This window comes from Eptesicus fuscus, chromosome 2 (assembly GCF_027574615.1).
Source record: "Eptesicus fuscus isolate TK198812 chromosome 2, DD_ASM_mEF_20220401, whole genome shotgun sequence".
Taxonomy (NCBI): Eukaryota; Metazoa; Chordata; class Mammalia; order Chiroptera; family Vespertilionidae; genus Eptesicus; species Eptesicus fuscus.
In genome coordinates, this window is record NC_072474.1 from 33,760,463 (window position 1) to 33,773,847 (window position 13,385).

The following is a 13,385-nucleotide window of genomic DNA, read 5'->3' on the forward strand; positions in this document are numbered from 1 at the left end:
TTTCAGTGGTTTTCGCATCAGGATAGCTGAGATTGCGACAGTGGCTGTGTTAGAACAAGTGGACTCACTGGGTGTTTAGAGAAGAATGGGCACGTAACTCATTGGCAATTAGGTGTACGGTATTGACCCTCAGATTCAATGGAACAGTACTAGATGGGACAACACAGTTCTTTATAATAATGGTGACGAATTGCGTGATGTGTGACTTAATTTTTACAAATTGTAAGACTTCTTGCTGTATTAAATCTATTCATTCAGGAAATATGTACTGAAGATATCCTGAGTTGAAGGCACCGTGCTCACTTTTCAAATGAGTTCTTCTCTGAACACCTGATTTAGCATTGCAGTCCTACACCCCATACTCCCTGTCTTGCTTTCCTGCTTTAATTTTCTCCTTTGAAATGATTTCTTTCTAATCTCTTAGGTTTGCTTATTTCCCTCATTTTATGCTCCCCTCTAGAATATAAGCTTCCATACAGGTAATTTTACCTTATTTTATTAATTGCTGTAATTCCCTAGCACCTTAAATAATGCTTGGATTGTGGAATCACTTCATAAATACGTACTGAATTAATGATTAAGACATCCTTGTCCTCACAGTTTCACTCTCTCACCATGTAACTGATCAGGAGCTCAGTAATATTGTTTCTGTAGGTTCAGCGATCAGAGAAGAATCGAGATTAGACTAGCAATAACTCGGCGTTGAATGTGTGTTCTGTGGAAGACACTGTCCTTCTTCTCAGACTTGGGGTAGGAAGGGGTACAGTTTGAGCCAGTAAGAAAAACAGGGAAGTTGAACATGAAACCTAATTGGAGGACAAGATTATTTTTGGATATGCTGAGTTTGAGGTGGGGCCAGACCTCGCTGTCAGCTGTAGCTATAGAAGAAAAGATTGGAGGGTTGAATGGACATGCCCAGAAAAGTGATTTTCACGTGAGTGGTAGTGAGTGACAGGAACATTGGAGAGATGGTCACCTCTGGAGGAATTAGCTCAGAGTAAAGCTTAGAGGTGGGTGGGGCTTTATGGATGGCAGTAGGTTCCCAGTGTATGTATGGCATTGCAAGCCAGCATAGGTCGGGGACTGGGCTGTGACCCCCAGTGTGAGGGCTGGCAGTGCACAGGATGGTCGCCCAGCCATGGGTCTGTGCGGGCACTCTGTCCAGTGTTGCTCAGGTCCCCTGTCTCAAGTGCATGGTCGTGGGAAAGAGGCACCTGCTTTCTCTCAAGTCACAGCCTACTTTTTTCTTCAGTTACTTTCTTTCAACCTCCTTGTCAACTCAATAAAAGAGTACAGCTTATCATCCGTTGCCTCTGAATTTTTCACATTCCATTTAAAAACGTGACCACAGGGGTGAAGTGTGGTTTAGAATGCCGAATGCCAGTGCCCGCAGCCAAATTAGTCACTTGTTGCTGGCTTTCTGCAGGCCCTGTATTGCTCTGTTCCGTGCCTTATCCCTTTGTATTTTGGTTTTATGTTGTGCACATGTTTGTCTCTTCTCATTGGCTGAGTAGCTTAAGGGCATTCATTATTTATTTATTTATTTATTTTTAAATATATATTTTATTGATTTTTTTACAGAGAGGAAGGGAGAGGGATAGAGAGTTAGAAACATCGATGAGAGAGAAACATCGATCAGCTGCCTCCTGCACACCCACTACTGGGGATGTGCCCGCAACCAAGGTACATGCCCTTGACTGGAATCGAACCTGGGACCTTTCAGTCCGCAGGCCGACGCTCTATCCACTGAGCCAAACTGGTTTTGGCTAATTATTTATTTTTCAACTCTCTCCTTCAAACCTAGCACCATGCCTGACATAAAGTCTCAATAACTATAATACGAATTTAAGAAAAGGACTGCGTGTGAGAATAAAACTTAGGTGGGTTTAGTATTTCTTCAATGGGTGGAGAGTGTTGTGAATCCTCTCTGGTTGCTTTCTCTTGCATGAATAAGTACCAGCAAAATGTTTTCTTTTAGACAGCTGTAAACGCAGGGATTCTTTGCTTTGAGAAGCACAGTTGCTAAAACCCAGGTCCAGGGTACCTGGCACCATGTCTGTTTTGTTTGTGGCTCTCAGAGTACATCCCTTATTTTCATCATTTGCTGATAAGAATTGGAATTTTAGTGAAAATCAATATTCAGTTTGGGAAGTTCAGATGACTACTTAGTTTCCTCCCACATGTGTCTTTGTTTCATAAGGATTCACATTTCAGTTAATTAATTAATGGGGGCAAACTAGTGTCTTCTCCCTCATCCAGAGAGCCATCTACAAGTACTTGCCCACACAAACAGGTGACTTGTGCAGCATTTAGCCGTGGGCACCAGAGCTAGGTGGGTCCCCTCTCCCTTCCTTTCCCCATCGGTGAAGTTGGGGCAGTAATCCTGACCTCAGCCGTGAGGGGAGGATTAATTAATGTGCGCTCCTGGAGCACTTGGAAAATGTGAAGCTGATATAAATCTTCTGTGTGATTATTATTTCCCCATTGCCATTTCTAAAAGTTCATCTACGAAACCTCTCCCTGTGCAAATGCCTTCTGCTCTGCTCTGCTCTGCAGTCCCCTGAACTGTTTCTGATAAATCACTGAAGGAAATGAGTTCCCCAGACAGGGGTTATCCAGGGCCGCTGCCTGCCCAGCGAGGGTCATTGTGTGTTCAGACTCCAGGTCCTCCCTGGATGCCTCCACAGTTACTTCTTTGTGGGGGTGTTCCAGCTTTATGCCTTTCACTAGCAGTCAAGTTGAAGTAAGGTAATAAGGTTTCTCTTTCGCTTGGTGAACCCTAAGGCCTGTGTTTTGCAGCCTTTTCCTCAGGTATAAGGTTATGCTTCACCTTGTTAAACAAATGTACAGATGTCCCCTGATTCAGGACAGTTCAACTTGAGATTCTTCACCTTTCTGGTGGTGCGAAAGCAATATGCACAATAAATTACATGAGATAATTTAACACTTTATTATAAACTATTGTCCTGGTACACAGATTTGTGCACATTGGAAGGAAATTAATTAGAAGAAATATTTTAATATCGCTGTAATAGAAGTGTCAACCAAATTCATGATCGACAAAGACAGATCAAGACACACGCATGCGATTGGCGCCAGTGAGAGCTTTATATGTATCGCACGTGCGCGAGTCAACTTAGCCTTTTGTAGATAGAGAATAAACTTGCTTAATTAGACCTGTTTTCTGACTTAGCTAAACTTTTTCCAGACCAGTGAAGCATCCCAACTTCTCTTTCAGGTAATTGTCAGCAACACAGCAGTAAATATCAACACGAAGCAGATTATTATTGTAGATCACACAGGGAGAACAAAGGATAAAATACCTAACTACAGCAGTGTTTGACTATATTCTGTGCAGTGAGATAACCTGAAGTCATTTTCAAGTTCCACCATTTTTTACTTTTTTTCAGTCAGGTCAAGTTTCTAAGCTTTCTAAATCTCCGTTTTCCGGCTAATGAAAAGAAAATAGGATTCTAATGAGTCTCCTATCTACCTACTCCAGGACTTCTGTGAGGTTCAGATGAGATGAGGCATGTGAAAATGCTTCACAAACATTTCTTAAACTCTATAATGTTTGCACCTGGCTATAAAGCAAGTCGTGTTCGTGGGCTGAAGAAACTCCAAGGAGGCTAGTCGCTAAGGAGAGGAAGCCAGGCGTTGCTATGTGATGTCATTACCCAACACCCACAGCAACCGTTTCCAGACTGGGCTGGCCTGTGGGCCACATTTTGCACCATGGGGTCTTAGCAGCGTTGGCTGTGATTTGGTGGGGTGTCACTCCAGGGTGATCGCAGGGCCTGTGTCCCACTTGGGGGAAGCCGAGTGTTGGTTTGTTGGTGCCAGGTCCATGGTGCCATTTATTTATTTTTTTTTATTTTTATTTTTATTTTTGTAAATATATTTTTATTCATTTCAGAGAGGAAGGGAGAGGGAGAGATAGAAACATCAATGATGAGAGGGAATCATTGATTGGCTGCCTCCTGCAAGGCCCCTACTGGGGATCAAGTCCGTGACCCAGGCATGTGCCCTTGACCAGAATCGAACCCGGGACCCTTCAGTCCGCAGGTGGATGCTCTGTCCATTGAGACAAACTGGCTAGGACGGTGCCGTTTATTTTTTACATGGCCAGTGTGTATCATAGCAGCTCCTGCATTGAGTGTCTGCCCCCTGGTGGTCAGTGTGCGTCATAGCTACCGGTTGGATGGATGGACACTTAGCCTTTTATATGTATAGATAGATTAGGTTTTGCATTAGATGATTTTTCCCAACTCTAGTTAATGTAAATGTTCTGAGCACGTTTAAGGTAGGCGAGGCTAAGCTGTGATGTTAAGTAGGTTAGGTATAGTAAATGCATGTTCAACGTACGAGATTTTCAACTTACAGTGGGTTTATGGGAACATAACCCCATCATAAGTTGAGGAGCATCTATATAGCTTTTGGACCTCCAACCAAATACAATTTAACCTTAACTCCAGCAGCCCACCAGAATGCCTGTCACATATGTGTTCTTTCCCAGCTGTTTGTGAATGAAACTGATGTCCTGTACATCTTAATGAAATTTTATTTCAAATTTTGGCAAAGCATAGGGATGAACATATTGCATGTAAGTCTACTTGTAGGAAACTTGAACGTCTTCTTCAGAGGAGCACAAACTAATTTATTTACAATTTGAGCACTTGGAGAAAGCCTTTGCCTCCTCCAGCTACTTAGGGCAGTGATTTTCAACCAGTGTCCGCGGCAGGCACAGGTTAGCCGCAAGAATTTTTAAAACATGCAATACCTGACTAGTTAGTCAGGGGCACTGACCTCTTTTCCCTTAAATTGTCAAATGAAAATTGACAACAGCCAACACAATAGCTGTCCGGTGTGAATAAGTCAAAATGATACCTTTTATTTTTTTTGGTCAGATCCACAAAAAAATATAATTGTTGATGTGCTGTAGAATTTTCGTAGTTTATATGTGCCGTGAGATGAAAATGATTGAAAATCGCTGACTTAGGGTATCATCTCAGCCAGGGAATCATCTGTGAATTCAGCCGATCCACAGATGTCTCAGAGATTTGGGGCCCCATTCTGTATCAGAGTGGCCATGACTCACAAGGCTTTGCTACACTTGATAAGTGATAACAATACCTTCCAGGTAAATACAGGAATAGCATTGGTTTGGTCTTCTTATTGGTGAGAAAACATGTCCGGAGATTTCTGTTGAGCTTGCCAGAGTCACTCAGCAACCCAGGAGCCCCCTGGGTTAAGATGTAGCTGCGTCCATGGTGCGAGAGGCACTCGGTTGAAAGGCAGACAGATGAGGTGTTCTGAAATGGGAGGTGCAGTTCCCAGAGCAGGAGGTTGGATGACAGCTGATTCCTCCTTCTAAGCTGAGAGGCTGTGGTGAGTGGAGAGGAGAGGGAGGAGGCTCCTGAGGAGGCCTAATCCAAGTTTCTGGAATATTCTCTGCAGCGTGGGAAGGAGCTGCTGCTGTCCCCAGGTGCCACATTGCCAGCCAGTAGGGAGAGAATTATGTTCTTAAATAATAACAACAACATGGACAATGTAGATGGTTCACAATATTGGATTTTGTGCCCATTCTGTTGCCCACTAGAAGGCACCAGGCCCATCATCAGCTTCTTTCCTCTTTTCCCTCGTTCAGCTCAGTCTTGGACAATTTCCTGTGATCAGCAGACAAAGCCTGCTTCTTCATGTGGTCTTATTTAAGTACAGGCAATCATTAGAAAACAGTTCCCGGACGCTGTGAAAGAGTGGCCTCTCAGCTGACTCAAACGGTGGGACTGCGGTTGGGATATTAGGAAGAATTAGCACAAATTGAGAGAGATGATGCTCTGGCAGCAACCCCAAGCCACCAGCCACCCAGTGGCTCTGTCTGAGCCTGCAGGCTGCTCTCCACAGTGTAGGTGACACTTGTCAGCTCCCCGGCCCATGCCTTAGTCACTTGTGAGCTAACTTGGACACAGACAGGGAATCATCCCAAGGTTTCAGGCAGCTGGTCATGTTAACATAAATTACCTTTTCCATATATCATCATCTAGGTTCCAAACCATAACTGTAGAATTACTGAAATTAAGAGCCAGATGGTAACTATTTTGCTCTTTGTTTTATAAGTGAGGAAACCAAGGCACAGAATGACTATATGATTCGCGTGGGATTCCACAGTTAGCTGAATGCTGAACATGACAAGAGCCCAGGCCTGCGAACCCACTGTCCCACTGTCCCACCGACGTGCTGTCGTGTGCGTCAAGCCTCCACGTCATTTTCCTGGCCCCTCATTCCCATTTTCCCAAAACAATCTCATGATGAAATAATATTTTAGTGAATGTCAACTCCGATTAGTTTTTTTAAGGTATATTTGCATTTAGAGCTATTTAGATTTAAAGTTAAGTAAAATTAAGAATTCAGTTTCCCAGGTGGACTAGCCACTTTCAAGTCTTTAGAAGCCACATGTAACTAGTGGCTACCATACTGACGGTACAGATTATAAGACATTTCCGACATTGCACAGAGTAGGACAGAACTGATGCAGGATATTCCACAGAACAAAAAAAGTACAAAGGATAAAAAAGCATGTGAATAATAAGACTATTAAGTACCAGGGAGATTAGCTCTCTTTCTACAGAAGTTTTTCAAGACAAGGCATCTTTATGTGTTGGTTTTGGGTTTGAATATCTTCAGGACGTGGCATTTTATGTATTTTTTTCAGCATTAATATAATTATTTATAGCCACTTGGCATTTCTCACACCTCTTTTGTAAGTTTGTTGTTCTTCCTTTTATGTAAATAAAGGAGATGTGATGCAGGAAGTTGCTATCCAAGGAACTCAAAAAAGAATAAAAATATCAATTCTTTTGTTTCCATTCTCCAAAAGAAAATGTGCAATTCTCTGGGCCTTATAAAAGCTTGCTGTCCTGGAAATAATAATAATAATAATGCATTTATTTCAATCAGTTATTATAATTTTAACATTTTACTGCTTAGAGGAACCTCCAAGGATTTTGCATATCTTCTGCTGATCTACTTCTCTTTACTCCACAATGGAGTAGGGAAGTAGGTCAATCCCTGTGCTGAAAGCAGAAAGTAAGCGCTCTCATTTTCCCCCCAAACATGTTATATTTCCCTTTTGGCTCTGAGAATGATACCACCAGTGCCCGCTGGCTTGGTGCTCTCTAACTTGTGGTCTGGTTCCATATGGCACCTGTCCGGGAGGAGCCTTATAGTTGGCTCTTTGCCAAGAGCAAAAGTGTAATTGGCACTCGGGATCTTGTTGCAGTTTGTAGGCTTGGTGCCAGCAGAGATGTATGTGCCTGTTCCTAGGCCTGCACGTGGCCACTGAGTCCATAGGAAACATCCCCCTAGAGGAACCCAGTTTATGGAATATTGAGCAATGACAGTTGGCCTTCACATCTTCGTGTGTCCAGATTCTGCAGGCACCTCTTCTAAGAGGGGTGACATAGGAAAAGTCACTTTACCTCCACGGCGACTCTTAATTACTTTATTTCCAAAATGGGGATAACGATTTCAACTTCCTGGAGCTGTCATGACACTGGATGTCAAACACCTGGCAGAGGTTTCTAGAAAAGAGTAGGCCCTCACTAAATATTATTTTAATTTGAATTAATTCCTGTACTTTAATGGGTGCTGAGGAGGTCTGGGGAGTGCAGAGAAGAGAGCTAGTCTAATTTTCTAAGCATGATATCAGATTCTAGTAAATAGATCTTACTGAGAGTCTTGCTGATATTTGGGGTATCTATTCCCATAATTATTCCTCTGAATAGCACATTGGCTTTTCATGGCCTCTGGCAAGTACCCACAAAGGTTTAATTGTGGGACACAGTTTTTGGCTTACTTAGAAGTGTCAGTGCTGACAGCCCCGTGAGGACAAAAGAAGTCAGTAAGTCTCTGCTAGAAATTAGCCTCAGCCAGGCAGAAAGTTGGGAGTCCAAAGCAGGAATTTGTGTGCGTTAGATTAGTTAACTAGGCTGTTGCAATACCCAGTGTGGGGAATAGGGGGGCCATGGGATTCAGCATCACATGGATGGGTAGGGGACCACCTGTCCTGCAGGGAAGCTTTCCTTGAGCAAGTTGTACTGTTATAGTCATTGTTGAATTTATGTAACAGCTAGAGGTCCTTGGATTTACTTAAGGAAGGAATTGTGATGCAAATATGATGCAAATATTTGGGATGGTTGTTTGCAAAATGCAAGTAGTTAGGAAGGGATTTAGATGCGGATGAGAGGCACTCATTGAGGTGACTGGGAATAGAGAGGAAGGGTATCTGTGCAGATGGAGACAGCTATGTGATTAGTGAGGAAATGTGGGCTGTAAAGTATTCCTAACAGACTCTTCAGTTCAGCGTGTCTCACTGATAGAAAGAGGACAGGTGTGTGTCTTTCTTGCAGTGATACCTTTAATTTGGCACTGGGGTTCCAGGGACCCAGTATGTTTTGCTGTTGGCCTTGTCTTCTCATAGATTTGCTGTGAGGTGTACACGCTCAGTCAAAGGCAGACCTGATGGAATATTTGGCAACATGATGGATTAGAAATATTTTGTGCCTTGGGCATAGGTTTGAATTCTGCTTCTATAATTTATGAGCTGGTAATTTTAGGAAAGGAACTTATTTCTTAGATATTTGCATCTGAAAATAATACTTTCACTACAGTTGTTATGAGGGTTAGAAATAATGTATGTAAAGTAGGTAGCACAGTATCTAGCTTGTAAATGCTCGTTAAAAGATACTTATTATTATTTAGGATATGAGTTGTGTTTGAGCCTATTCTATGAGAAAATTTGGAATGAAAAGTAGACGTGATGGTCACTCATTTCAAGTATGTCACAACTGCAAAGAAGAGATTAAAAATAGAAGTAGCTAACACTTGTTAGGCACTTACTCTGGGCATTTCCTGTACGAAGCACATGACTGTAGGTCGGAGATGAAGTCTCTATTCCCATTTTACAGACGAAGAGTCTGAGGCCCAGAGTCGCACAGTTAGGAAGTGGTGTTGCCATGTTTCAGAGCCCATGCCTTGAGCTCCAACACCCACTGCCTCAGGGTGATAAGAAGTCTCCAGGCATTTCTGAAGTATGGCTAATGGGAAGGGCGTTATAAATATGGACTCAGCCACATAAAGACCAAAGGCATAAGGGATATCCTCCTTCTCTCCTCCTTCACACGCCACTACGGGCGCATTTTTTGAGAAAGTAAAAACGCCCTCTCATTTGGAGAGAGATTACGGAATGCATGCTCTAGAATTCTAAGTTTAGATACTGGGACTGGTATACTCTCTAGCTCCTTCGTTGTACTAACTGCTCTGTGCAGACAAAATGCAACAGCCCCATTTTTGAACTTCCGTTCTCTGTTAGCTGAGACCTGTGGCAATGCCTTCCTCTTTTCATTCTAGCTCATTGTGAACAGCACTAACCACAAGTCCTTCCTGCCCCAGAAACGAGTCTTGCCACACTCTAAGCTCTCACAGAGTTGTGAACACTACATTCTGCTCTGCGTAGGGCTCTGTCACCTCCACCCCACCAGAGTTAGCTCTGTGGGGTTAAGTGTTGATTGAATTCTCAAAGGGTGATTTGAAAAGAAGTAAAGGTGCACAGGAACAAGATAAACGATTGATCTGTAATATAAACAAGCATTACGTTACACCTAAATTGTTGCAAGAAGATTTTGTGCTCAATATTTTATTTAGCAGAACATGGTTTATAACAATAAGGTTGATTAGAGAAACCTCTGAAAGTGTTTCAAGCTACACAGTTTGATTGTTTATCTCACGGAGAAAAAAAAATAGAGTGGTAAAATAGGGTGAACAAAAGAAGTAGAAATTAAAGCCAGGCCCTAGTGAAGAGTATTTGTCATCATTTTGAATACCTTATTATTATAACCCCAAGACTACATTGAAATGACACCTGCCAATTGCAGTGAAGTTTTAGTTTATGTGGGCCCTTTTTTACCTTTCTGCCTCTTGGACTAGGCATGGACCTGACTCTGTAGATATTTTGTCTGCCAGGTGTGACCTTATTTAGGTGCATTTTATTTTCATGGGCTGAGATGCTAAACCAAGAGTACAGTACTGCAAACGAATGCTGCTCAGGGCATTCAGCCCTGTCTCTTGGCAGAGTAGGTGGGTTTAGGGAGCATTCAGAAGATGGAAGACAAAGAGGATATGTGATTTTGCTTTATTATTTACTGAAGGTCAAATGGGAGGAATCCAAATTAAAAAATGAACACCCTCATTATCATGTTTCATGATGATGACTAGAATTGCAGGCTCTCTTCCAAATGGGGGCTTTTTAAGTCTTAAGGAAGATGGATATGTAAAGGCTTATGTTCTTGCTTTTTGTATCATCCCCAAATATTTACTGAAGCCAGGAGAAGAAAAGGCAGATTTCCCTCTTCTCTCTTCCAAACGTGTGATTGTTTAGAACTCAAGTGCAACATCTGGAAGTCAGACACACAGAGAGCAATTTATGGAGTGTGAAAGATTTGAAATATTCAGTGTCCTTTAGCGGGAACTCAACTTTCTGCGGCTGATTTTTTTTTCCCCCCCGGCACAAAGCAGGCAATTCTGAGATCGCCTTGGCCTCTCTGAATTAAACCCTTTGTGCCTGGGTCCCATAAACAATGTGCTTTTTAAACGGGAGCCCCCCTCCCCGCCCTGGCCCTTTTCTCCAGCATAAGCAGCCAATCGGCTGCAGCCAGCCGCATTGCTGGAGCACTTTCCATTCTGAGCAGCAACAACGTACTAATTTGATGCACACATGGATGCCTCGCGCACTCTGCAAATTCATCCTCAGCATCTTGCATTAGTCATCTGACGGACTGCCAAATGTTTCATTTTCTTTTCATGTGACTTTATCATTATCACCTCTCTTCTCCTCCCCAAAAAAAAAATCTCCAAAGAGGGGAGGGGAAGGGGAGAAATCCAGCAGAAATCCAGCCCTGCCTTTCTTTTCACAAGAGAGCCAGTGTGAGGCTGATAAGGCTGCAGATGCATTGATGGCAGCCTTGCAGAACGAGACCTGCACTTAACTTGCAGCTGCCTCCGAGCTGGGTTTCAAGATGTCCACGCCCCGGGTGACAGCCGGCGGGGCGCTGCCCTGGGCTCGGGCTGGGTGCTGAGCAGCAGCAGCCTGCAGTGCGAGCCCGCCGCCCTGCCACCGAGGAGCAACCTAATGGTGCCTGTGCTTTGTTTTAGTTCATCAAATTTCTACGACTCATTAGGCACTTTGCCCCACGCTCCTCTTCCTCCTCCTTCCGCCTCCCCGCCCCCACCCCCCTATTTTTTTTCTTCCTGTCCCTCACCGTGCAGCCCTAACTCTGGCTCCCGGTTCCCTTTTTGACAGTAACGGCACAGCCAACAAGATGAACGGCGCTTTGGATCACTCCGACCAACCAGACCCAGATGCCATTAAGATGTTTGTCGGGCAGATCCCCAGGTCTTGGTCGGAAAAGGAGCTGAAAGAACTTTTTGAGCCTTACGGAGCTGTCTACCAGATCAACGTCCTCCGGGACCGGAGTCAGAACCCTCCCCAGAGTAAAGGTACAGTCCGCGGGGTGTGCGCGGTTGGGGGCCTTGCTGGGTGCCCTGGGCATCGCGGGAGGGAGAACTGCCAGTGGGAGCCGCCTGCTGCCCCTGTGCCCGAGGCCAGCCCGGCTCCTCCCCGCGCCCCCGCCTGCCCGCCTCCCGGGCAGGTGGACAGAGCTGGCCTGGGACTCGGGAAAGGAGGAGCGGAGGGAGGGGCGCGGCCGCGCCTCTGTCCAGGCGCGTGATTGCTCTCCCGAGGTCACTTTCTAGGCAGCGCAGGCTCCTCTTCCCTGGTGGAGTGCCTGCCTCTCTAAGGAATAGTGTTTCTAGTCTCGCATTTCAGGAGTAACTCTTTCTGCCCCTACCTTCCCATTATTGCTCATGTAACTACAATTGCATTTCACTTTTCCATAGCCTGTGGGGATCCTGACATGCCTTATAAACAGTTAGTGTGATCCCACTGGTCTAAGGAATAAAGGGTACACTTTTAGGAGGGATATCAATTATTGGGGTCTAGATGGACATCTTTAGGTGAAGTATGCCTTTGGGGGCGGGAAGTAACACCCTAGTGGCCTGAGATAGTTAGCACACCTTCCAAATGCTTGTGGTTTACGCCCTTACCAGTGCTAAGACTCACGTGTACAATCTGGTGGTTTCTGCTGCCTCCATTTTAAGATGAGGGTGATGTTGAGAGGGTGGGGGGACAGTTGTTAAAATAGAGAGAAGCCAGAAGCCTCTGCACCACATTGAAGCTTCAGTGTATGAGAGTCGTCCTTTGCAAGCTCTGTGCAGGCTGGATTTAACTCCTCTGCTGCCACTTGGTCTCTGTTGATATGTTAACCTTGCTTTAGTAATTTTGTTCTTTCTCTGTTCTTGATCTCTTGGTCTTTCTGCCCAGGGCTCCTCTGTCTTTCTGTGGGTCCGCATTTCCTTTTTCTTCATATCTTCCTATCTCTCCCCGGCCTGTTATTTTATTTCTATGTAGCCTCTCACAAGAGCTCCTGCAAGCTCATTAGTGAGCACATGAACATGAGCACACACTTTTCTCTGAGCCTCTTTCTTACTGTCAAGGTGAAGGGATGGGACTAAGTAATGATGAAAACGCTGATGGTCGTGACTCTGAGAAATGGGTCATCTCTTGTGCCCTATAGTTGCAGAGGTCTGATAGGACTTTTTAGAACCTTTTAAGAAATTTAAAAGGCTAACACGTATTTTATAAAGGTGAACAGACATAACTTCTGATTACGTTCATAAGGTTCTCATTTTCTATCTCAAAATATAATCATGTACAGTAACACCAAGCGTACTTTCAAAAGAACATACATAAAATTTTGTCACCACACACTTGGTTGTCCCAAAACTTGAAAAATAGGAAATTAGATATATAAAACAGAAGGATTAAACCCATCACAAATTAGGACAACGTTGAAAGAGCCTTTATGAGTCATATTCCTACACTGTTTACCTACATGTTTCCCAAATGGAAAATACTAGAATTTGGTTTTTGATACCTAACCCCTACAGTATCCTACTTAGGAAAAACAGTTTAATGCCCTGGACTGGACTTAGCAAGTGAGGGCCCCCCTACCGTGCAGAATGACACCCACAGGAAACTAGGCCAGAGGCAGGAAACTAGTGCTTTCAGAGCAACAGCCACCCTTCATCCTTGGGTAGGAAAATGTGCCTCCAAATTTTAGTGAATTCCACATTTTTCAACATGACCTCTGGTAGAATGCTCAAAGCTCATTTCTTGCTATGATGCCTGGTTACTTGCATTTTATCTTTGTCTTCTACATATTACTTTAGCCAGAAAGACCTTTCTCTCAGTCAAGTGAATACTTGTACAC

The 13,385-nt window shown here is 43.9% G+C and overlaps 1 protein-coding gene across 1 annotated transcript in view; it reads left to right on the top strand.

Moving 5' to 3' along the window:
- CELF2 (CUGBP Elav-like family member 2) overlaps positions 1-13,385 on the top strand; it is a 307,488-nt gene that overhangs the window by 135,335 nt on the left and 158,768 nt on the right. Inside the window, exon 2 of the mRNA XM_054726443.1 lies at positions 11,357-11,553. Coding sequence (XP_054582418.1) covers positions 11,357-11,553 — 197 coding nt within the window. The remainder of the gene's footprint in view (positions 1-11,356; positions 11,554-13,385) is intronic.